The 25,709-nt window shown below is 40.6% G+C and overlaps 1 protein-coding gene across 1 annotated transcript in view; it reads left to right on the top strand.

Annotated features, from left to right (window-relative positions):
• LOC125120082 (guanine nucleotide-binding protein G(q) subunit alpha) overlaps positions 1-20,402 on the top strand; it is a 300,978-nt gene extending 280,576 nt beyond the window's left edge. The window contains exons 6-7 of the mRNA XM_047767808.1: positions 9,338-9,491; positions 15,124-20,402. Of these exons, the coding sequence (XP_047623764.1) occupies positions 9,338-9,491; positions 15,124-15,314 (345 nt within the window). The 3' untranslated portion in view covers positions 15,315-20,402. The remainder of the gene's footprint in view (positions 1-9,337; positions 9,492-15,123) is intronic.
• Positions 20,403-25,709: the final 5,307 nt, after the last annotated feature.

Raw genomic sequence — 25,709 nt, 5'->3', positions numbered from 1 at the left:
GTTTACCCCCAAATCCCATAGTCGTATATTTTAGTAGACGCATAAACTGCAGCTGAGTGCTCAGTTTGAATTTTTCATGTTCATTTTGCCTGCCTTCCCTCCCTGGTGTCTTTAGTCTTCTGGAGGAGTAGAGAGTAAAAGCAGGACAAAGCAAAACCACACTAGATTCTTAGTAGTGTCTTATTAACTTAGAATGTTTGTGGAATTATTTTTTTTAAGATACTTAAAATAACGTGAAAAGTATATCTCCATCTTCAAATAAGGACTATTTCACATTAATTATATTGGTTTAAAATGCCAGATGTATGGTGTTAAAACACCTGGAAGGGCATTTTTACATGTCTACAAAATCTGGGTAAATAGTACCCTGACACTGAAAACTAAGCAAATGATTTAAGACATTGAATGTCTTTCTCATTTTTTACCCTACATGCTGTGGAAAAAAATAAATAAATAAATAAGATACTTTTTCCTAGGGGGAAGAAAAGGTAAATAAATTTAGAAACTTAGTATCTAACTAAAAATTAGAGAGAAAATGTAAATAGGGAGGAAATGAAGATATTAACCAATTTATATAAGGGAATCTTCATTTTTGCTTTTATTTTCACATGTGTTTTTGCTAGTGATTTGAATAGTTACATGTAAGTACATATCAGGTATGTTCCTTAACTTGCCTTTTATCAGCACACACACACCCCCCCCCCCCGCCCCCGACACCTAGAAAATAGGAATCACAGCAATGCCTTCTGCTTAGAGTTGGTGTGAAAATTAAATACTGTCCTATACCAAGGATCACCAGACTAATTTCCCTCAGGCCCAAACCACCCTATCATCTATTATAGTATGGCTTGCAACCTAAGATTGGTTTTTACATTTTTAACTGGTTGAAAAAAATCCAAATAAGAATAATATTTCCTTACACATGAAAGTGACTATGAATCTTAAATTTCAAATAGTTTTAATGGAACTCAGCCACACTCATGCATTTATATATTGTCTATATGTGCTTTCCTGCTGCATGGGCAAACTTAAGTTTTTACAACAGAAACAGTGTGTCCTGCAAACCCTAAAATATTTACTATCTGGTCCTTTACGGAAAAGTTTACCAACCCCTTATACACACTAAAGTGCTTTTGAACAACGTCCGGTGTATATACACAGTTAATGAACATCAGCTATTATTACTAATATAATTAAACCATATAAATAATAACATTCATATAACTAAAAATACATGTCACAATCTGAAATTTTTCATATATTGCTCCTGAAAATAAGACTAAAAGAAAAAAAAGTCTGTTAATTATATGACAAATTATTATTTTTTAAGATTGGGGGGGGAAAGCCTTAGGAATACATAATGCACCAGGTTCATTTTACAAGGGACTTGTTTTTAGAATTTATATTCCTTGTGAGGAAACAAGCCAATATTATTTTATTTTTTTCCTTAATTTTCTTGTCATGTGATCAGTTTATCTGGTCACTGCTGTCCTTCAATTCCAAACTTATTTCCTATTTAATTCTCCATTTTTACCTACTTACCTACTGTCTGCTCCTTCTGCACTTTGGGGAGGGTAGAAGAGAGAAAGGGCTTCAAAACGAATACTTAATGACAAGAACTTTGGTGTATGTATGAGAAAGAGACAGAGAGAGAGAGAGAAGGATCAGGGTTGACTCAGGTCAGGTAGTCCCTCCATTGAGAAGGGCTCACAAATACAGTTCATACAAGTCTTTTGAGCTTATCTCTTTGGACACAAGGCAAACCAAATTCTTATCCAAAACATCTTTGTTGGCCAAAGAATTAGGCAATCTCATGTTTCTGGGCCAGACTTGAACCATCCATTAAAAAAAAAAAAGTCAGCAAAAGAGATATTTTACCAAATTGCTTACTAGTTAATTTCATTTAACTCCTATTTTCCCCAGGCTTAGACTGTTCTGGCCTAACACACCAGGAATTTGCTCAGATTCAGTCTGATGTACTGTTGGTTTATATAGATCAGTCAGATCTTCCTTGGACTTTTTCACCTTCCAAGCTTAGTTGTATCATCCACGACTGTTTTCATTTTAATCCCTTACGTCTACATTCCCACAGCCTATTTCTATTGCTCTTTGTCCAAAGCCTCCAGCAGTTGGGCCTGGTCCCTGTTCATCAACTGTAGAATCAGAAAACAGACAAGCGAAACAAAAGCAGCTGACATTCAAGGACACTTGGCTCCAAGCTAACAGCTCTAGTGTAGTTTGTAGAATCCTTTTTCAGTTTGAGGTGTGGCTGGAGTGTGGGAAAGATGGGCAGAAGGTCAGCGAATAGAAAAATCAGTGACGTGACTCCTCAGGGCACTACATATCTGACTCCTAAATTGCTAACTGAGGAGTGTCATGGGAAAAGAGGAGGAATTTATGTATGCACATATGTTAAGGATAGACTTTGGCTCACTGGCATGTAAGCATGCAATTAGTAAGTTATGGAGCCAAGGCTAAATTAACAGATCAATGTGCTATGAAATAGTATTTGAAAGGAGGTTGCTGCTTGGTCACTTGACTGAACTAAAGATATTTTCTGTCTTCTCTACGTTCTGAGCCTGTGGGTTTCTACATCATGCATCAAGTTTCTTATTGCTGATACTAGAGCTTTGGGCTCTCCCTGCCCTGCCCCCCACCCCCACCCCTGTCTCTTTCTGCCTTCCTCTTTCCCTCCTCCACTCCTCTCCTACAACAACCTCTGGTTCACTTCATAAGGGCCTGCCTGCTTTGTGACCTCCCCTCTGCTAGAAACCCTAGACCCAGAGGGTATAGGCAAATATGCTGTATTTCTTGGCTTCGCTAAACATCCTGTGCCAGTAGAACACATTGATTCATACATAGGTAGAAGTTGTAATATTAAAACCTTTAGGAGTTGTCTTCAAGCCTAGAGAGCATGCCAAATTTGATCTCAAATAATCACTTGCAAAGACTAAGAAAATTATGGAGGAAATGATATGTATCCAGCTAAATTTAGTTAGCATCCTTATTATTTCTGTTCCTGTTGTCCGATTTGGATAGCAGAAGTGGGATGGCTAGGGAGCCATCCTTAATTATTTCTCATTCCATCCACTCTGTTTATCTTTTACATCTCTTGTTTTCTTGGTTTAATCTGGAGTTGAGGGTTATTGGGCTACACCCCATAGGCCTGCAAGCCTTGTGCTTATCCAGCCTCAACATTGAAGAAAGAACCCAGAGTCGGTGACAGTGACATCACTGGTTTAATGGATGGGGGATCTTACATGTCTGAAGCACAAGGGTCCTGGAGCGACTCCCCACCGTGGACGGCAGGCTGGACAGGACAGCAGTCTTCTCTACCAGGGGAAGGGGGAGGTTACCAGTTATAGGGGGAATTGACGTCAGGTTGACTCATCGGTTACCAGGGAAACCAGATGCCCCTCTCTGGAGGCCTCTGTGATAAAACTATCATAATGTAGATATTCTGATCTCAAGATTAGAACAGTCCTGGCTGGGGGCCTGGGGCAAGCATGTTGGCTTTTACTGATGAGACTCTGATTAAGAGGGCAGGTTAGTCAGGTAAGTAGGGCATAGGTGAGGCAGGGACTGGTCAGGCAGGGGAGGTACAGAGAGCAAGAGAATAGCCATCTTGGGTGGCTTGATTATTGAGTATTGAACATTTTTAGAGATTTTGAAGATGCCGCCCCTTAACATATGGAGAAACTAAGGAAGAAACATTTTCTTTCTGTTTGTTTGTTTGTTTTTTGCCTTTTCTAGGGCCGCTCCCATGGCATGTGGAGGTTCCCAGGCTAGGGGTCCAATCGGAGCTGTAGCCACCAGCCTACACCATAGCCACAGCAACGTGGGATCAGAGCCGCATCTGCGACCTACACCACAGCTCACGGCAACACCAGATCCTTAACCCACTGAGTGAGGCCAGGGATCGAACCCACAACCTTATGGTTCCTAGTCAGATTCCTTAACCACTGAGCCATGACAGGAACTCCCTAAGGAAGAAACATTTTCTAAGTGAGTAGTTGGCACTGGATGATTTTCCAGTTTTTTATAAATCAGATGTACCTGGTTTTGAAATTGTAGATCGATTAATTTTATGCAATTCCAGGAAATAGAAATATTTTACTGGATTTACAGTTTGGCCAAAGATTTGAGGTAAGCAGTCACCTTACCAAGGGGTTCTTACAGAGTCTTTTTGTCATGTCTGATGGCGGTGACTATAGAAAGCTACTATGTCTGGGATCATAGCTAAGCACTCATCTTGTATTGTCTCATTCTATCCGCGTAACCTGGGAGATATTAGCAAGCTGAAGTTCAGTCACTTGCCTAAGGTCACAAGAATATTCAAAGGAGAGCCATGTTTCAAACCAAGGGAGCACGCAGACCCCATTCTTCCCTACTCCTGCCTCCCCCAGGAGCCCCAACACACAATGTTTTTTGAATGTGTGTTGATGTCAGAGAGGACGCATAACAATGTGATCCAGCTGGAGATACACAAACACACCAAGCTTTTTCCTAAATAATCGAGGAAGAAAGAAATATGCAGACTAGGCTTGCAAATTTATTTTCATAAGGCTTAGGAGTTAGTCTTTTGAGTGGTTGAATTTATTTACCCAGTTGATGTATGTAAATGGAGTAAAATACCTGAGAGAGTATGTTCTTGAGTCCTTGTTAAGGATGAATTTTTCAACATTTTCAGTGTCTGATAAGCTACAAATGATAACGATTGATTCAAATTTTACATTGTCTTGGATCATTACATTAAAAGTCAACTAGTCTTGCTCTTTTAAAATAATGACTTTTAATGAAGTAGTTTATGAGGTATTTTTTAATAAGTTATGTCTGAGAAGAAATAGTGAAGCTTTTCACAGCAATTAAAAGTGAAGAGTGGTATTTAAAATGCAGTGTTGTATGAATTCCTGAAGCATAAAAACCTACATCCTGGCAATCTCCTTTCCTCTTCAATTTCAGAAATAGAAGTGGTGCTAGTAAAAATGGTACCTGGTGTGGCATACATTGGCTGCACATTTTTCACCATGTGCAGTATATAGAAGCAGCTCCACAAGCAGCTAGGCATTAATATTGAGTGTAATTGTGTGGCCAGCAGATGTCTTAACCTGTCCTATGACATAATAAGATACTCTCTTCTGCTAAACAGTCTGTTACTTTACAGTAGCCACTCTGTCTGTGGACTTCTCTCATTTAAGTCCAGTGTGTGGCTTGGACTTTTTAAAAGAAAGCTCAGGGAACACAGAATCACAAAATTGTGAACACAGAATCACAGCTACCTGACCAGCTTCTGGCATCAATTAGTGAGTTTGTGCATCACTCAAGACCATATGGATCTCTGATACCAAAGGGCATTTGAGCCCTGGAAAGCTGCATTCTAGTTTCTCTGGGGTAAGTCCTACCCTCGGCTAACAGCTGAGGACAAGTTGTAGGTGACCATCAGGCCCTCGGTGGTGATTCAACAGTCTGCATGCTTAAGTGTCTGATTTGGCATTTAAAGGCTGCATTCTAGGTGTGCCCACTTGTGGGCACACCTGGATGCAGGTTCCATCCCCAACCTAGCACAATGGGTTAAAGGATCTGGCATTGCCATAGACGCAGTCTCAGATCTGGTCCTTGGGTTGGAAACTCTATATGCCACAGAGCAGCCAAGAAAAAAATAAAAAGGCTAGATGGCTACATTCTAGATCATATGGGAAATAGAAATCAATGTTGTCTCTCAAGGAATTGTAAGAGGGGAAAATAGCAATAGGGAGAGGCAAGCAGGTAGGTGACTTTTATTATGTACATTATTATGTACATGAATTAAGGCTCTCATTTAAATTGTGTTCTTTGCAAAGAAAATAAGGGTGTTTTAAGAGAACTTGTATTTATTGGCAAAATAATAAGAAGTTGCAAAAGTTATGAAAACAGATGTTCAGATCTCTGATGTAATGCTAACTTTTGCTGGAGGGATGTACCAGCATGTCAGAGAGCAAACACACACACTCAGGACTGCAAAGAGTATACACATAAGATATTGCCCTGTGAGGCCCATTGGTAATTTTTTATGTAGAGATTTGGGCCAAGTCATAGCCTGAAGAAAGCTGGCTTCCTACTAAGGTCTTTGGCCATGTCCACTGGATCCAGCCTTTTCCTTGATAAGATGGAGGCTTGCACACGAGCCAAGAGAAAAGCAGCGGGCTCTTACCTCCAGGCAAATAATCGCGTCTCAGTGAGCTGCACTTGAGATGTCTGAAGGAGTTTCCTATTGGACGACCTGCCAACACTGGAAATGTGCAGCCCCTGACAGCCGGCAGTTTATTTCAAGAGTAATGGACTGGAGTGCACATGAACTGAGCGTGTTTGTGCCTCCTGGCCCCGCTGTAGGATGCAAATGAGCACAAGATGTTTCACATTCTCAAAATAGAGAATTTTTTCCACTTGATGCCCAAGTTACAGAGATCAGAAGCCTCCATGAACTATTTTTTACAGAATTTTGATAGATCTCTTCAGCAGGTCCTGGGTTTCAATTCTCCTTCGCTTTTGCCCTCCTTTCCTCCTCATAATCTCTCCTCTATCTGTCAAGATTCAACTTAGAATTACCTTACTTTAAAACCTTCCCCAATGAAACCTTTCCTTCTTGTGTGATGGACCCCACCCCCACCCCCTAGTACCTCTTTTTTTTAACCACTCTTAGGGGCCCATCTTATGAGCCTGTAACTACACTTTGACATCCTGTCTGCTTCTGTCCTCTGGGACACAGGCCCTGCTTTAACACACCCTTTCCAGCATCTCGCAAGCCCTCAACAGGTAGCTGCTGAGTGATGGGCAAACAAAGGACAGGATACCACTTACCCTTGAAGGATTCCAACTGGAAAAGGCCTAAATAGGGCCATCCCTTGGGAGCCCATCATGTGCCTTCTGGAGAATGCTGATTACAACTAGGAGCCTTGCTGATGGAGGCTCCCTGGTTGAGGCCACGGTGTGGCCTCCAAGACATCATTTCTCAGTACATATTGTTTCCAGGCTTAAAATTTTATCACTGATGATGACAACCAGCAAAAGGCATGTGATAGATAGTAAAAATATTATTTGTAAAGGCTAGGCATGTCCTTCATATAGAAGAGAAACGTGTGCAGTGAAATAAACACTGTCCCTTGAGCAATGAAGTAAACTTTTGTTCCATCAGTCTCACATTTTCTCAGTATTTCATTATCTCAGCAATGGCAGGCATGAAGTGTAAAAGTCAAAAAGAGATGGATGATGGAGTTTCCGCTGTGGCGCAAGGGGATCTGTAGTGTCTCTGCAGCACCAGGATGCAGGTTCGATCCTCCGCACGGCACAGTAGGTTAAAGGATCCAGCATTGCCGCAGCAGCAGAGTAGGTCACAGTTGTGGTTCAGATCTGATCCCCGGTCCAGGAACTCCATATGCCTCAGGGTGGCCAAAAGAAAAAGAGAGAGATGGATGATGATTGGCTTTACCAGATTTGGTAAAGATCTCCTTTTGAAAAGTGGGCTTTTCCGCTTGATTTGAATTGGCACATTTTATAGAAGAAAAGAGCAAGAAAGATTCAGGATCTAGAAAGTTGTGCTTGCTGAACTCTGTTTCTGGGAGACTTCCTGGAGCAGCAGTCAGGGGGTGACCCAGAGGAGCCTGTCTGGCCTTTGTAAGTACTCTGTGACACTAAGGACACCTTCTACATTAGGAAGGCAGAATCTGAGCACAGTGTGTTAATAGCTTGAACCCCTCATCTTCATGGTCATCCTTCAAACATTATCCATTCATTTCCTTTTAGAAGTCTGGCAGTGAGGTGGATCCAGCTGTATCCATTAGAAGAACTTTATATATAAGAAGAACCAGAAAAACACAGTTCAAACTAGATTAAAAAGTGTAGGGTTCTTAATTGGCTGATGTTATTTAAAAAAAAAAAAAAAATCCAGAGGCATAACCCAAATTCCAGCAGGGTTTGACCAAGGAGTTAAAACCAAGTGAGCAGGACCTGTTTTTTTTTTTCCTCCCTGTTTCAAGATGTTTCTGCTATGCCCCAAGTTCCTCTTCCACTTTCATCATGAAAGCAGTGCTCTCTGTTCCAGAGTTCCTAGCAAAAATCCTAGGGTTGACTGGACCGGTTGAGCTGTTTACTACAGTGATGACTATAAACCAGGCAAGTATTTACTTGGAGGGACATAAGCCTGGATTCAGAGTCTGGCCTTGAATCAGCCCAGATACCAGGAGAATAGGATGCTCTGGCTTCAACTACTGAGCCACGTGTTACCAGTGGAGGTGGGCTCAATTCCCAGCAGGCATTTCCATTGCCCCAGACTCAGTCACAGCGGGTAGAATGAAGCCAGGGTTGGAGAGCGTGCTCTGTGTGTCTTAGAAGAAGCATGCCCATACACCAGAGTCAGGGAGGCATCTCCAAATCTGCTGCCTTTGTCTGAGACCCGAGGGTAGGAATGATTTAAAAGCGAGTGTGTCTGTAGACGAAGAGCTGGTAAAGAGTTGTGGGTTAAGCTAGAAGGCAGTCTAGCTTTTGGCTGGTGACTGCATTTTTTTAAGAGGAAAGATTTGAGTCAGCAGTAACTTTGGTTAGTATCTTCATATCTATGAGCCGGCTGACTAATTCCTTGAGAATCCATTGAGATTTCCTACTACCAAGGCTGGCTTGACTAGAAAGCTTTGAGTGAGCACACCTTCTCACAGATGCTGAGGGGGTGAGAAATGTTACATGTATCTCCACGGTAATTATGTATCTCCACAGTTTTGTATGAAAAGTATAGTGAAACATAGGGAGAAAGTGTGTTCTGATAAACAGGGAAATGTATGATCTAAAAATAGTTTTCTGTGTGTTTCCTGCTCAGGGGATATATGTGTGTGTGCATGTGTGTGTGTATTTGTATGGTAGATAGAGATAATTCTAAAAATATAGATGCACTTTGGGCAAAGAGTGAAGTCACTTTGTTTTGATTGTCATGAAATACAACGAATTGTGAAGCCCCAAGTACATACAACTTAAGAAATGCAAAGTGAAGTCTGCTTAGTTCTTAATTTAGATCTTAATTATTTGGCTGTGAATGAGTAATTCTTGGTGGACACTTGTGACATTATGCCAGATACAGTATTCTCTTCAATCTGAAGAGTTATTACACTGGATGTTTATTATTATTATTCCCTTCTGTTGGTCAGCCTGAGAGTTTGCCTCATGAATAGTGCTGCTGAGCCTTTTGCATGTAAATCCCGACAAAAAGCTGGTACAAAAACTGAATGTATACCAAAGATGGGTTGGACTCAAATAATTCGCAGACTGAGTAATGATGTAACTCATACCTTGTTTTTCTGATGATTTTTTTCAGAACCGAATGGAGGAAAGCAAAGCACTGTTTAGAACAATTATCACATATCCCTGGTTCCAAAACTCCTCTGTTATTCTGTTCTTAAACAAGAAAGATCTTCTAGAGGAGAAAATTATGTATTCCCATCTAGTCGACTACTTCCCAGAATACGACGGTAAGTCTGCACTCTTGAGCCAGCCCAGTTGCCAGGGGCACACTCTGCGTCCTAAGACCAATACCACAGCTGACACACAGCAGTGCTCTGCCACTTGCTTTGCCCCAGAAGCCTGCATGTTGCAAATGATGGAGTCCAGATCATCATCCGTCCTGTCTTTTAATGGCCTGCGGTGTTTCATTCCCCCCCACTGCTGAAACTTGTAGTTATTTCAAAACATAGATGAAGTTGTTTTCTGTTGTTACATCACAGGAGGAAACAGTCCCATAGATTTGACTACTTTTGTATCAACTGTTAGAGTTCCCTCTTTATTTCCCTTTCATTTGGTAGCAGTCTACCTCTGCCTCTTTCTGAAGAGAGAAGAGAATTGTGTAGTCAGGAGCCCATGGTCTGATTCAGATCCCAGTTGTGCAATTTTCTTTTTGTAAAGCCATGACATTACTCCAGGCTTTAACACCTAACTTCGGTTTTGTAGACTATAATAGATAACATATGGGTGACATTTTAGCATGACGCCTGACACACAGTGACTATTCAGGAAATATTTACTTTGGAGGGGCCTCGTGGCCCAACACAGTCCCATCATCCTTAGCGATGACACCCATCCTTTAAGCTGTCTATAGCACCCACTTTGGTACTCATGCGGCTTTATGTTAGTTACTTCCTTCTTATAAAGAAATCTTGCCTCCTCAACAATAGACTGTGAAATCCTGAATGACTTGCCATGACACCCAACCCCTTCTGAGACATACTTGTTGAAAGATCGGTAACAAAGTGCATCCACATCCAGCCACTCAGGTCAGAGTGTCTCAGCCACCACCTTGTAGGAACTTATGTACAGAATCCACACACATCTCCCCAGACTATGAACTCAAGTCTAGATTAGAAGGGCAAACTATGGCCAGCTGCCTCTTTTTATAAAGTTTTATGGAAATAGCCATATTTAGGAGTTTCCATTGTGGCACAGCAGAAACAAATACAACTGGTATCCATGAGGATGTGGGTTCCATCCCTGGCCTTGATCAGTGCGTTGGGGATTCTGGCATTGCCATGAGCTGTGGTGTAGGTCGCAGACATGGCTTGGATCCCCGTTGCTGTGGCTGTGATGTAGGTCGGCAGCTATAGCTCTGATTCGACCCCTAGCCTGGGAACCTCTGTATGCCTCAGGATGCATCCCAAGAAAGGAAGGAAAGGAAAGGAAAGAAGAGAGCCACATTTATACACTATCTGACTGCTTTCATGCTTCAGCAGCAGAACGGAGTAGTTGTGACAGAGGTCAGATGGCCCACAAGGCTGAAAATGTTTACTCTCTGGTCCTTGAACGGAAAGTTTGCCAAACCCGGATCTAGGTGAATGGTAGGTAAGAGGACAGGCTTTGAATGTCCCAGAGTCCCAGCTCTGCCACTTACTGGCAGTGGTGCCTCGGACAAGTTTATTCAACCACGCAGTTTCTTCCTGAGTAAAAAAGAAATCGAATCGCATACATAAATCACTTAGCACAGTGCCTGGCACAGAGAAGAGCACAAACCTCAAAGTACCTCTGATGGAGCAGAACCAACAAGAGAACGGGGCTGCTTTTTTGTTTGTTTTTAATTACTATCACCATAGGATATCAGGCACGGGTGTCAGTTCAGCAGTGTTTTTGTACTTTTCAAAACCCCCTCAGAAAGGGACTTACCTGAAAACAATCTTCAGTTCAGCCTCCTAGCTCCCAATGAAGATACAAGCCCATCAAGAATGGAGTTTCACTCATCTTTTCATCCCACATATGTTGGGTCTAGCACTGGCTCTCGGAAGGGAAATGTTACATGTTTAGTGAACTGAAGTTACCTTCTCAAATACATATAGTAGATTCTCAGTGTTCCTAGCTTGAAATAGAAACATGTGGGGATATTATCAGGTACTAGAGGTAGTGGTTTTGCTAGCAGTGTGTTCTCATCCTCTATCTAAGTACATTTTCCTTTGCACTTTGAGGTTCTTTTCTAAACAAATACTTGCCTCGCCTAGACAGTATATTCACTTGTCCTCCTTTTAATTTGCCACTGGCCTGCCACCAAGTTACAGATGCTGGAGCCTGCAGTCCTCAGGGCTCCTAAGGAAAGTGTGGAGGAAGGAACTTCGTGGCGTTCACTGGCTTCCCCACAGCAGGCTGGTTCTTTAAACACAAGGTCTGCCGAAATAAGATGGGCACGAGACACCTGCTTACCCCCAAACACATGAGCTTACTTCCCATGCCTGGAAGGAGAGATCTTAAAATTTTTCTCAAAATATGCCGAGAACTCATGGATGGGAAAGGACATCCCCACCCACCCACCCAGACCTAGCCCCCGCCTGTAGCCAGCCTGTTTTAATGCTGCACTTGCCCCCCGGTCCCCAAAACACAGCAGACCCAGCAGGCTCGTGGTGCATGAGGCAGCACACAGCACATACAGCACCACAGTGTCTTCACATCTGAAGGTGTTTTTTACTGTCCATCTCCCCCAGTAATACACATAAGGCCCGCAGGAAACACAGCCATGGAAAAAGAAAAAAAAGACGCTAATTTTTCTTATTCATAAAACAAATGCAGCTGTCATTCCAAGAGACTTCAAGCCCTTGTAAGATGAGCTAAGACTGAAAAAATTCTAGGCCCACTCTGCAGTGATGTTTTCATAACAAACATGTTTATAGTATTATAAATTTCACACTTCCACATTTCTGCACGTACAAGGTCTTAATCATAATGAATGCCATTTCTGTATTTCTCTTCAGGAAGGAAAATTAGCATTTCCACATGGATTTGAATGGCAAAATTGTTCATAGAGACCATGGAATTCTGGTCCTGCTCTGATGACTATAATGATTTCTTTGTAGTTTATATTTATTCAAATAACATAATTTATGCTTAAAAACATAACAGACTCCAAGTGCTCTTCAGTGAACTTGAGTCCTACTCTGATATACTTGAGTTAAAAAAGAGAGATTTTTCTTTGCCGAAAAGGATAAGTACACAATTCATTCATAAGCCAGAAACATGAGAGGCTTCACCAATTCTAATAATCTATTAGTCCTAGTTTTAAATATTTTTATTACTATGGAATTAGTAAGGTAACAGTAATACATTGAATAAACTAGGATATTAATTATATATATTAACATAGTTTTATTTGTGGCACTTGTTTTATTCAGTATGATGCCAGCCTTCTTAATCATTGATAGAAACTTTAATTCTGGGCTCTTAAGTCAAAAATTCAAGCATTCTTTTTGTAAATTGTACAAATGAGAATAATCTGTTTTCATGGCTCTTCCAGACTTCTGACAACATAAGCTTATTTGCAACAAGGTTGGTTTGAGAAGTTTTCAAGTTTGCTGTCTGAAACTCATGATCCATTTTGTTAGAATTTGCAGGCCTTCTGTAGAATCTTCAAAACTTTCCTTATCCCAATCAGTAGATAGCAATATTGATAGAAAAAAAAAAATCTAAACTGGATCTTAAGAGGGTCTTCCAAGAGCGGAGGAACAGAGATTATACACATTACTGTCTTTCATGGTATAGAATTAAGTGGGGGGGGGGGGAGAAGCAGTGCAAATGTATAGTGCCACAAAGACACATATAAGAAAGATGCTCAAGGAGTTACCGTCATGGTTCAACGGAAATGTATCTGACTAGTATCCGCAAGGATGCAGGTTCAATCCCTAACCTTGCTCAGTGGGTTAAGCATCTGGCATTGCCTTGAGCTGTGGTGTTGCGGTGAGCTGTGGTGTAGGTCACAGACACGGCTCAGCTCGGAACTGACATTGCTGTGCCTGTGGTGTAGGCCAGCGGCTACAGCTCCAATTTGACCCCTAGCCTGACACCTCCATATGCCGTGGGGGCAGCCCTAAAAAGATGAAAAAAAAAGAAAAAAGAAAGATGCTCAGTCCCTGATAGGTGTTGGAGCTTCGCTATTGCTTTTAATTTACAACATTAAGCTTTAATACACTTACCAAGATCTGTTGTTTTTTACTTAGCTCTCTTGAGATACAATTCACATGCTATATTTAACTTCATTATTCCAAACCTTTATCACCACCTCAAATTCTGTAATCATTAAGCAATAACTCCTCACCTCCCCCTCCTCCTCGCCCCTGGTAATCTCTGCTTTACTTTCTGTCTCTATGAATGTAGCTATTCTAGATACTTCATGTAAGTGGAAATCCACAGTATTTGTTTAGTGTCTGGCTTATTTTTACCTGATAGAATGATTTCAAGCTTCATGTTGTGGCATCTATCAGAACTTCATTTTTTATGGCTGAATAATATTCCATTGACTGGATATACTGCCTTCAGTTTATGTGTTCCTCTGTTGATGGATCTTTGGGTTTCTACCTTTTGGCTGTTGCGAATAATATAGCAATGAAAATTGATGTAGCAGTATCCGTTAGAGTCCCTGCTTTGAATTCTTTGGGATATAGACCTAGGAATAGAATTGCTGGTTCATCTGGTAATTCTTGTTTAGCTTTTTAAGGAGTCGCCAAACTGTTTCCATTTTACATTCCCACCAACAATGCACAAGTGTTCAGATTTCCTCATGTCTTTGCTAATATTTGTTTTCCAAATTTTTTTGATTATAGCTATTCTACTAGATGTGAAGCAGTATCTTACTGTGGTTTTGATTTAGATTCCCTAGTGATTAATGATGTTTTTGAACATCTTTGCTTGTGCTTATTGGCCATCTGTATATCTTCTTTGGAGAAATGTTTATTCAGGTCCTTTGCCTGTCTTTTAATCAGGTTGTTTGTCTTGTTGAATTGTAGGAGTTTTTTGTATATACTGGATATATATACCCCTTATCCGATATGTGATTTGCAAATATTTTCTCCCATTGTGTAGGTTGTCTTTTTACATTTTTCAATAATGTCCTTTGATGCACAAAAGTTCTTAATTTTGATGAAGTCCATTTGATTTTTTTTCTCTTATTGACTGTGATTTTGGTGTCATCTCTAAAAATCTGTTGCTAAATTATTAAATAAGTTCATAATAAAGCCTGATAAAGTATCATAGTCCTTTTTTAAAACATCTAGGATAGAGCTTGGCACATGAGACCCTGGAAAAATATAAACCAACTTTTAAAATCATCACAGGTAGTGAATCGAATACCACATAAATGTGGTATGCTCAGAAACACCAAAAGCGAGGCTGCAGAGGACCTGACCTTAAGGAACAAGTTTTCTGAGATCTCAGTCTGAAGAATGTAAAATGATCCATTATGGACTTGGGGCATACACAGGGGCAGATTGACAAGAGAGCCTAGGGCTCTTTTATTGTATGCAGGCTTATTATGCAGCTGGAACCAGCACAGTTAACTCAGTCCAACAGAAGTAAGTTAATCCCACACTCCTACCAAAGATAGGGCTCCCTGTCACCCAAACTTAGCCTGACCTTCAAGCTATCAGCCTATTTGCACCCAGTCACATTTTGCGGATGTTTGGATGGATGGATAGATGGGCAGATAAAGTGACAAAGGGCATCAGTTTTACACAGTAGCGTTGGGGAAGGTGTAAGCTATCATACCTGCAGTGCAGAGGTCTTCGTGAGCATCCTCGAACACTTATTGAGCAAATGCATTACCTGATCAGCTGACAAATGTCCCTCTCCTCCCTTGGCCAACAGGACCCCAGCGAGATGCCCAGGCAGCTCGAGAATTCATCCTGAAGATGTTCGTGGACCTGAACCCAGACAGTGACAAAATTATCTACTCCCACTTCACATGCGCCACAGACACCGAGAACATCCGCTTTGTCTTTGCTGCCGTCAAGGACACCATCCTCCAGTTGAACCTGAAGGAGTACAATCTGGTCTAATTGTGCCTCCTCGACACCGCCCTTCCCTTCCCTGGTGGGCTATTGAAGCGATACAAGAGGGACTGTATTGCTGTGGAAAACAATTTGCATAATACTAATTTATTGCCGTCCTGGACTCTGTGTGCAAGTGTCCACAGAGTGTGTAGTAAATATTATGATTTTATTTAAACTATTCAGAGGAAAAACAGGATGCTGAAGTACAGTCCCAGCACATTTCCTCTCTCTCTTTTTTTTAGGCAAAACCTTGTGACTCGATGTATTTTAAATTCTCAGTCATGCACTCACAAAGATAAGAGCTGTTTCTTCCTCTCTGTCTCTCTCTCTTTTCTATTGAGCAAAATGAAGCTGATTTTCCTTGTCCTAACCCGTCCCTTCCTCCTGATTTTTTCCCACATTACAATGGCCTTTATCCTGGTTTCATTCTTGATCAAGTTTTCCTCTCGAATGATACAGTCAGGACAATGTCATTCAATTCAAGCCATCAACATCAGCTTAATTTAACAGTTTGTAGTTTTTGCTGAAGGATTATAAGTATTAATACCATGGTTTTCAATGTATTGTTCTGGATACACACATAGAGGGGTTTTTTTTAATATAAATATATTGTCTTGCCTCACTTTGGGCTGGGACAATGGATGCCCATCTAATGGTTAAATGTCTTTTTTTTCTTCTTTTCCCTGTCTCCAGCCATAGTTGCTTGCTCAGCAAACCATACAGAAGTCAGTAAGGCAAGGCCACAGACACACAGAAGGAATCCTTTATTTTAAAATGCCATGTGCCATTGTCCTTTCTCCTTTCCTTGCCCTCTTTTTCCCTCACCCTCCCTACTTCAAATTGCAGATGCCAAAAAAGTATGCCAACAGACACTACATTACCCCAAAGGCTGCTACCCAGATCCTTTTCATAGGTTGCTCTTAATTTTTTTTTCCTTCGATTCAAACTTTTCTTCCCTCTTTCTTCTTAGTGTTTGGGCCACAATTTTTAAATGACTTTTATGATGGGTATGTGTTGCCAAAGCTGGCTTTTTATAAAAAAAAAAAAAATTTAATAAGAACTCAAAAAACAAAAGCCAGTATCCTAAAATAAAGGAGAGTAAGACTGTGAAGCCTAAAATGTTTGGCTGAGAATGAACCTGAAACACCAATTGCCAAACAGTTGCTCACTGTAAATTTGACTCTCATGCTCCATCCTTTACTTTGACCTTAAAAATCACATTGTTTAGTGTCCACATTCCATGTTGAGCGTCTAAATCTACAATGTGGAAAAGATGTCCTATGTGATAGACCATGAGGTCTGCTTTTTTTCTCTTCATTTGAAGCCAGTTTTACTCTCTTTATGTTCTTTAAGGTCAAGTAGGTCTGCCAGGAACATTGGCAGATAGTATTATTCTGACACCTTTCATTTGCAGAATCTGAAGTTACTGCTAGTTTACCATCTTTGGGATTTTCTTCAACTGGTGACTGATTAAGTTGAACTTAAGATTTGTGGACTGAAACTCAAACCTCTCTGTTCTATACAATATGTATTTATATAACTGAACATAGTTACAAAGAGATCTGAAATTCTATATGTGCAATTTTTCAACCAATGCAAAAAAACACAGCACAGGTATTGATGAGTTTCTGTCAAGCAGCTTGTGTTGAAATATGATTTAATAAATGATGATTGTTTTAAACCTGCTGGGAAGTTAGAATTAGGCCATGATGCTGGTCTCATTTTAACTACGATACTATTTGGCATGAGTCTAAACTTTCATATAAATCACTCTTTTGGAACAACAAAGGAGAAGGAGAAAAGTAATGGCTTATCAGATGAGCACCAGAGTTACTAAATAATAATGGAATGTTCCCATTCTTTTCTCTCCCAGCCTCAAACTACACAGGTTACTTTTTTTTTTCTCCTTACTCAGAAAGCACCTGTTATTTAATTAAGAAACAGACTGCCTGTAGGTATAGTGCAATTATGAATGCTCTAATCATTGTACATACATCTCTCTTGATATTGCATCATCCATACTGGCTTTGTAATCATTAATGTTTTGGCAGATTGAATGTGCTGTATTGATATGTATCTATGTAATTGTATTGTATGTCTTATAGCTAATTCACATTTTGAATAATGTTATTTTATTTACTTTTTTAAGAGAGGAGAATGTAAATTTGTCAGTTTATTTCTGACTAGGGATATTTTTTTTTTTCCATTTAGAAAAAAAAAAAAAAAACCACCTTACTATCGTACAGAGCGGTACTAGCATCGTGCTATATAAAATCATTTGCACATTCCTGAGTAGAGGTATACTGATTATAAGACCCAAAGGTAATTTCATAGCAAAATACATAAAATCAGTTGGAGCTTTTATACAAACATGGAAACCAACTTTGTAGAACTTTTGCCATTTGACTTAGGATTGGAATATGAGCTTTTATACAATTCATATTCTTATTTGGCAAATGCACAGTTTAGTATTACCTCTCTGATGGCCTTTATTAGAAAGGCGGTTTTAGAAGCTATTGTGATCCACTAAGGAAATGTTTTAACAGCTAGCGACCACTGCTTGCCTGAAAGGGCGATCTTAAATTTGGTGCAGAAAAAAACAAAAACAAAAACAAAAAAACAAAAAAAAAGAAAAAAGAAAAAAAGTAAACAACATTTGAAGGCCTACAGTGTGTATAGAGAAAACCTCATCACAAGATCATAAGTGTTACCGTTTTAGGGAATCAAGATATTCTATTTAATAGAGCTATAGTAGATATAGTCAATTAAACCTGATCTCAAAGCTCGAAGAAGCTGAGCAAAACAGGGAAAGATTGTTATATTCATCTTTATGAAATTGGGATGGAATTGCTATGCAGAATTGAGGTTTGTGGCTTCACTGTTCATCTTAGGGTGCATGACAAGATCCCTTCTCTTAAGAAAGGAAAAAATTGATCACCCTAGCTGCAGTGATGCCTAGAAACCGAATTGTATCCACACTAGTCAGTCGAAGCTAAAGGATTTTCCTTTTTGTTTCTTTGGGGTTTTATTGAAGGGGCTGGGGCGGGAAGGGATTCTTTTCAGTTTTGTATAAAAACAAAGTTTACTCATGCTTTATATTATATTGTGATTGCAAGCATTCTAAGCATTGTGTCGCTGGACTCCTTGTTGATGCTCTAGGTAATGGAGGCCCGTGGCAAGTTTTATGGTGACTTGGGCATGTCTTATTCAAAAACAACCACACAGAACACAGAAACCTTTCTTCCGCAGGCCAAGGCAAGCAGCCGTTTCATGACTCACTTAACACATTGCTGTGTACCAGTTTACAGATGATTTTTCCCTTTTTGCGTGACATGGCAGTTCCAACCCACAGAGAATCCCTTATTTGTAAATTGGAGGTTTGTACTATGCCTTACAGAGCTTAAATTCAGGAGTTTGTGCCTCATATCTGAAACAAAGGGAAATGACACACCCGTTCAAAAAATAAACATTTCCCCTCCAAGTGTTTGTTTGTTTTTAAATACATTTTCATATAAAGAGCTCTGTTGAATGTCATGAGTAGACTGGGGGGAAAAATCTTCTAGAAACCTGCATATGTTGTTTACTAGCAGATGACATCTACAAAAGGTATTTGAAGAACATCTGAAACTTGTATTTTTTGTAGATTAACTAGCAGGTCTAATATTTAAAAAAAGGTAATTCAGCTAAAGGACAATTTTTGTACTTCAGACTCTCTTGATTGTCAAGGTGTATGAACTGTAATTTTAAAATTTATACTGCCACATGATTGTAAATTTTAGTTGTCTTAAGTTAGGAATCAGTGAAAAGCTATTTATGCTGGATATGGGTCAAAAATGACTATTTGCAAAAAAAAAATAATAATGGGAAGAAAGGGCTGCATAATAAGAGACTGCAAGACTCAGATACTGGTTGGAAATAATCTTCACCCTCAATTTCCCTTTGTTTTCAGTTTCTCAAAAAGAATGAATGAAATGAAATATAGCAGAATGTTAACCCATATAAAAATAAAGTGTACCCAAATATTGTAACGTATAGTGCTGCTCTTCTTAAAATTAAATAAGGGTTTAAAACCACTTAATTGGTGATTGACAGCATCTCAGTTGACACAGATCAGGTGTGCTTGGTATACATATTTTCTTCCAAAGTTTTATCTTTGGTTAGAAACACACAAATTAAAACTAGTAATATTGTATGTTTATCTCTACGTATCTCCAGCATATGTAGCGTTAATAGATCTGTGCAGGTAACACTGTCTTTAGGATTTCATTTTGATTCCATCAAACTAGGAAAAGAAATGGCTTAGTTGTATATGATTAGCTAGAGAATTTTTTTAGAGCCAGACACCTGTTTGGTAGTTAGTTCAGTACAGTCTCAGCTTGTCATTTGTTTTTCTCACAGCATCACAAACCATTTCCTGCTGTCTTCCCAACTACCAGTGCCCTTCAATAACCCCCTTGCCTCTAGAATCATCTGTTCCAAGTCTTCATACACACCTAGCACATAGTAGGTGCTCACATATTAATTTTCTTCTTCCCTCCCTTATTGATCACATAGCCTCCGTTTCCCCATATGATTCCAACCCAGTGGTAGATGACATTTTCATGTTACGAAGACATCTACTGGGTAGAAATGAGTCTTACTTGAATAAAGGAATTCTGACAGATAAGCTTTGGTAGACCAAAAAAAAAAAAGGGCAACAGGAAAGAAAATATTCTTCAGTAGGACATTTTTTAAGTGTAGAAAAGAAAGATGGGAAATTACTATGTAACTCTGTTCAGGTTACCTTGACTGAAATACATGTTTTTGGTGGCTTTCTTTTCCTCAAACAACTCTCTAAATCCAACTTGCTGGATTCCTCACCTGTCATCACGTTGGAAACCCTTACTCGACCTATGTATTTAGAGAGTTTTGTCAGAAATCATTTTTAACTTGCAGTATTTGAAAGAACCATATTTACTGTTCTTAAAATGTCATTCAAATGCATGTATTGTCTGTTGTTTGGGGATGGGAACTAGTTTTGCAAAAAACACCTAATGTTGTATAATAATGCCCCAATGATCTTGCTGGTTAAAAATACAGTATTTTTGGCCATAAGTTTGTACCACAGTATTCTTCATTCTTGAGTCTTCCTTCTCTTGAAGTTGGAGTCTAAGCCTCTCCCAGAATGTTTTTTATTATAAGGAATATCAGGATTAAATCTTTCTTTCATTAAAATACTTTATACTATACATCCATTTCTCAAAGTAGACAAATTCAATAGTTTTTAAGCAAAAAATATCTTTTCCTTTCTGAATATTATCAGAAATACGTCTTTGTGAAAACATTCATTTTGACAGTATTTGTCAAATTTGTTTCAAAAAACACTCGCCCTAATTTAAGTTGTAAACAACTGTAAAAACAAGTTTAAAGAGCTGCTCAATAAAGACTTAAAATGCCACCTGTCTTCACCCTGAGGCCATCACTCATCAGCAGAAAGAACACAGGCCTCAGAGATGGAGGCCTCTGAGAGTTTCCCCTCTCAGCGCTGGGAATGATTTGGTGTAGGTGTCCTTTAAGTCTGTGACTTGGAGACACACATCGAGGCTTTTTGGGATCAGCTAAAAACTAACTTTCCTTTTCCTCGCAAGTTTGTGAAACTGGGGTGCTGGCACCCAGTATTGCTCCAGAAAATGGGTGCTTATTTGGGACTTGAAACTGTAACAGAGGTAAGATTTGTTCCTGCTCCTTGGCAGCCCAGCCCTTGGTTACAGAATTTTGTCTTTCAGAGTACCGCTCTGTCCATGTATTTAGAGAAGAAAATGTCATTTTGACTTAAGAGCCTTCAGTTTAAGCCTCTCCTACCCTTGCATGTGTCACAGACCATTTCCGGATGACCACTTCCAGTCATCCAGAAAGAAGGGTCACTGGTGTCCCTTGTCTCTGGATCTCACTATGGAGGGAATGGTCTGCCTGCCTGTCCTGTAGTGCAGGCCTGGAGTGATAAGTTCCCACAGCCTCTCCTGAGGAACTGGGGTTAGGCGGCCCCTAAGCCCTCCCCACACTGTGGCCTTGTGACTGGGGCTTGACCCTTCTAGGACCTGACCTTGGTCCATGTGCATCACCATCTTGAAGACCCTCCACCCACAGGAAAAAAACAGGAACTTGCTGAATGTTAGTTGAGCCAAATATCTCCACTTGGCCTTTTAACTCACAGAGCAAGCCTGCCTGCCTAGTCAGTTTTTGTTTTTTCTGTCCTATTCTACAAGCAATAAAAACGTAGTTGGTCCAAAAGCTCTTCTGCCTTGCTTTTCATCCTCTTTGCCTCCTCCTGTCTCTCTTAGGATGTGGAAGCCTGAGTGCTGCCCCTTGAAAAACCAATTAAACTACAGCCAGACGGTGGGGGTAGAACTTGACACCAATGAACAGCAGTGCTTCGTTTGATAAAGTGTATAGAGCACCTTCTGATGGTCAATTAGCCAGTGTCTTGTTTTTCTCTTTTGTTGTCTGTTTCTGAGTCATTGCCATGTTCATTAGCTGTCCCATTATTTAAAGGCTTTACCGAAGTTTTGATCAGGGTTGAAGGGTGGAAAGCAGTGGCTGAGGGTATTTAGTTCATTTTCCTTTGTGTTATGTTATCTATGCATTACCATTGGGTCTTTGTTTCATTGCTATGGCTAATTAAAATATGGACCCAACTACTGCAGGGTTCTGAACTCAAGTCTGTTTTAAGGAGCCTCCTACATTCCCTGCCAAACAAGGCCTCGGTCATAAAATAAGGGTCTCTAACATCTTAAGATTGACGGAGTTCCACAAAGATTCTTTTTTCTTTGAATTCTTATGCCTCAAGACTTGAAATCTCATCTGTGTTAATTTTCTCTCTTCCTGTTTTCTTGAAGAATACCAAGGCCAGAGTATTTTTCTGTCCCATAAGCCTGTGCATAAATTAAGGCACCTTACCCTCTCTAAGTAAGGGTAAATAAATCAAACCATAGTAACAAAGAGCTGATGGGATTCCCTTGGTTTGGCCTTGCACTGCACTGCCCTGGGCTCTGCGGCCTTGGAGGAGCTGTTCCACAGCTTAGCGAACTGTGGGCCTGTCAAATAGATGGCATGAAGGGCCCCTGGAACTTTTCACTCTTCCTCTTTTGCTCTATATATTTGTATGGTGAATATTTTAAGCATCTTTAAAATGAGAGTCCCAGGGAAAGACAGATTGGCAAATGAAGCTTGGCAAACCCTAGAAGTTTGCAAATGGGAATTCCACACCGTGTACCTGGCTATCAGGAAGCTCCCATACCTGCTCTGGGGTATACCTCACCTGGACACCACGCCTGGTAGGCATCCCACAGTGCCTGCCACATACTGTTCAGGCAAGGCACCAGCTGGGGTACTCCTGGAGCTGCAGCAGCAGTGGTTGTCTTCCCAGGCTCTGAACAGCATTAGCCCACGGGCCTGCTTTCCTTTCATGGATGCAGAACGTCCCAGCCAGGGGCATCCTGGTAAATGGTTAACAGTGGAGGAGCGGTGCAGGGTTGTGATCCTGACGTGCAGTGTGTGCCGATTAACATGGTTGAAATACTTCCCCTCCCCCCACCCCACTTTAAGCTAGAGATCTATGAGGTCACAACTCAGAGTTGGGAAGAGATGCTAGCAATGTGGTCTCAAGCTGCTCCCAGGGAGAGCACCCTCACTCCCTTAAGGTGAGGCCTTTCCCTAAACCTGGGAAGCAGACAGCAGGACTAGCCTACCTGGTTCACTGCGCCCAGAGCTCACGCATCACTTCCCCTGGGACCTGGGGCTCATTACCCCCAGTACCCCCCTCATGATGGGCAATAGAAGAGGTAGCTTGGCTGGAAACATCAGATATTTAAACTCTCAAAAGGAATGACAGGAATGGGTAGCCAGGAAGCTGGGGAGGAAGAATGAGAAATCACTTTGGACATCAGATTCACCTCGAGCTTTATGTGCATGTGTGTGAAATGTCTCAGCACGTCCTAGCGGCTCAGTTGTTGCTGAACAAAGAGAAAAAGCCTGTACAAATTGTTTGTATCAGTGAGTGATGAGATTAATCCTAAAATTTTTCAAGGTAATCTCTATACTTTGAAAAGAGATTATGTGGATATATGTGTAAAACCTAAAAATGGTTCGATTTGGAAGTTGTGTACACGTGCTAATACACATCGTCACAGTCAGACTGGCTAATTTCTTGGTTACTAGAAACATTTTAACTCAGAGAAAACAATTCATCATGATCAAGAAAGAAAAGATTATAAAGGCCATAGCTAATATTTTCTTTTTTTAAAAAGTCTCTTGCTGGTCTTTTCAGGTGCCGTCTTTAAAGACCTCTGCCCTGATCTAGCAAAGAACACCTAATTATGGCAATTTAAAATGTTGTGTCTTTTTTTTAAATGATGAACCAAAGCTGGGGCTTACACGTCTCTGATCAAGGAGTGCCTGTGTTTCCAGCAGAGATGCAGAGGAACGGTTTCCAAGAGAGTCAGAAGCTGGGTTAAAGCTTATCTAAATGACTAATGCCAGGCCTGCACATTTTAGGGCACAGTCACTGTTCCATGTTATCATTTCCACCCCTGGCTTAGGTCCTCTGTGTGCAGACTGCTCACTACCCACCAAGCAGGATGAAGTCCCAGAACCCCAGGCCCACGCCCCACAGATGCCTGTAGGGACTTACAGATTCAGGCTGATCCACGGAGTATGGGCTGGGCTCTTGCGTCAATGTTCAGACCAAAGGAGGGTGCAGCCCTTCCACCACGACTCCCTGGTCCCCCTGGGTGGGCTTGGCGGGGTGGGGGTGACTTCAGAGGGTTTTCTTTCAGGTCAGGAACTGCCTGCATCCTTCTAGCACTCCCTGGCCACAGACCAGAAACCAGAAGTCAACACCTCAGGAGTAACCCTCAACCAGTAAGGGACAGGTGTTGGTGGAAGCACAGGGCAGGCTCTGCACTCTGGTGGGCAAACCCAGGCTTGTTTACCCACTCCCTCAGGAGGTACCCAACAGGCCTAGGCCCACTAAAGTTTGCAGAACCCTGTCATTAGCACACACTTTATTGGCTTTTCTCTTTCCCCTGCCTCATGTCTACACTCATTATGCTATCTGGGGTCACCTGACAGATAACTTGCACCAAAATCCTTTACATGAGTCTGCTTTGGGGGAAAATCCCAGGTAAGATAATAAGCCCATCAAGGAATGGCACCTGCAGGGACTTGCCAGGAACATGCCACAACAAGGCAAAGGGTTTGTAATCTTTCAATGGACCCTCAACTGCAGCTGATGACTGAGGTCCAATATTAGTACCAGGAATCCTGGCATGAAATGAATTAGCCACATAGGCCCCACAGTGGGAGACTATGTATATTCAAATATACACTTAATAAGACATGAAAAAAAAAAACTCCACCTTTTCCTGGAACCTCCTACCAGATCATATTTAAAGATAATCACTTTCAACTGTTGAAGAAAAGTGATGCAGGCATTTCAACCTTTCAGTCATTCTGTTTAAAGGGTTTCTGGACCCTTTTCCCCGACCCGCTCAGCCCTAGCCTTTGGCTCCAGAATGAGCACCTACACCAGCCCTAATTGATTCCAGATGTGTCAGGCTGGCTGCCTCCTTGGAGATAGAAATACACTTTTGTCTTGCTCCCCCAGCCAGTGGCTGGTACTGACATAATTAGAGGCAGAGAGGAAAGTGGAATGAATATTCCATCACAGAATTGGCACATATGGTGACATTTCATTGTTGGGAGCAAAATCAGAGAAGAAGGAATATATATTGAAAACTATTAAAAAAGTAAGGGAACATTATCTAGGCCATGCTTTGCCACAGAGTATATGCCGCCTTCTTAGGAGAAAAAAAAAAAAGGAAGGAAACTGTTTTAAATCTTGATGAAGTAAGAGTTAAGAACAGAGGCTCTCTGCCAACGTAAAAAACTATTATGCCACAACTGTTAGTACTAATGTCTGAATGTATTGTTCTAAAATATGTTGGAATGCACTTAAACTGTATTTAGCTACATAATTATTAACAAAGTCCTTGGACTAGATTGTAAAGGAATGAGTTTTTGAGCAGGGGTTACACGCCTGTGTATTTTGAGATGGTTCAAAGCTAAATAAAATTGTATTCAAAATCAAATGCTGTTATCTTTTTAGAAGGCACTGTCAGGATTCCAAATTGTTTCATAAACCCAGATTTCTTTTACCCAAACACTTTTGTGAGTCTAATTCTATAAAGAATGTGAAAATATTTCTAAAAAGAAACAAAAAATGACAACAAAATCCAGTAATGGCTTAGTATATTTAAAGAAAAAATTATTCAAAGATATCCAGGTAAAAGAAAATGTACCAGTGTGTGTGGAACTTGGGGTAAAATTCAGATAAACTCAGAAGGAAAATTTTTAGGGTAAAGT

The sequence above is a fragment of the Phacochoerus africanus genome, chromosome 2 (assembly GCF_016906955.1).
Source record: "Phacochoerus africanus isolate WHEZ1 chromosome 2, ROS_Pafr_v1, whole genome shotgun sequence".
Classification (NCBI taxonomy): Eukaryota; Metazoa; Chordata; class Mammalia; order Artiodactyla; family Suidae; genus Phacochoerus; species Phacochoerus africanus.
The sequence above is the reverse complement of the archived record's forward strand: the minus strand, read 5'-3'. Positions and strand labels throughout refer to the sequence as shown.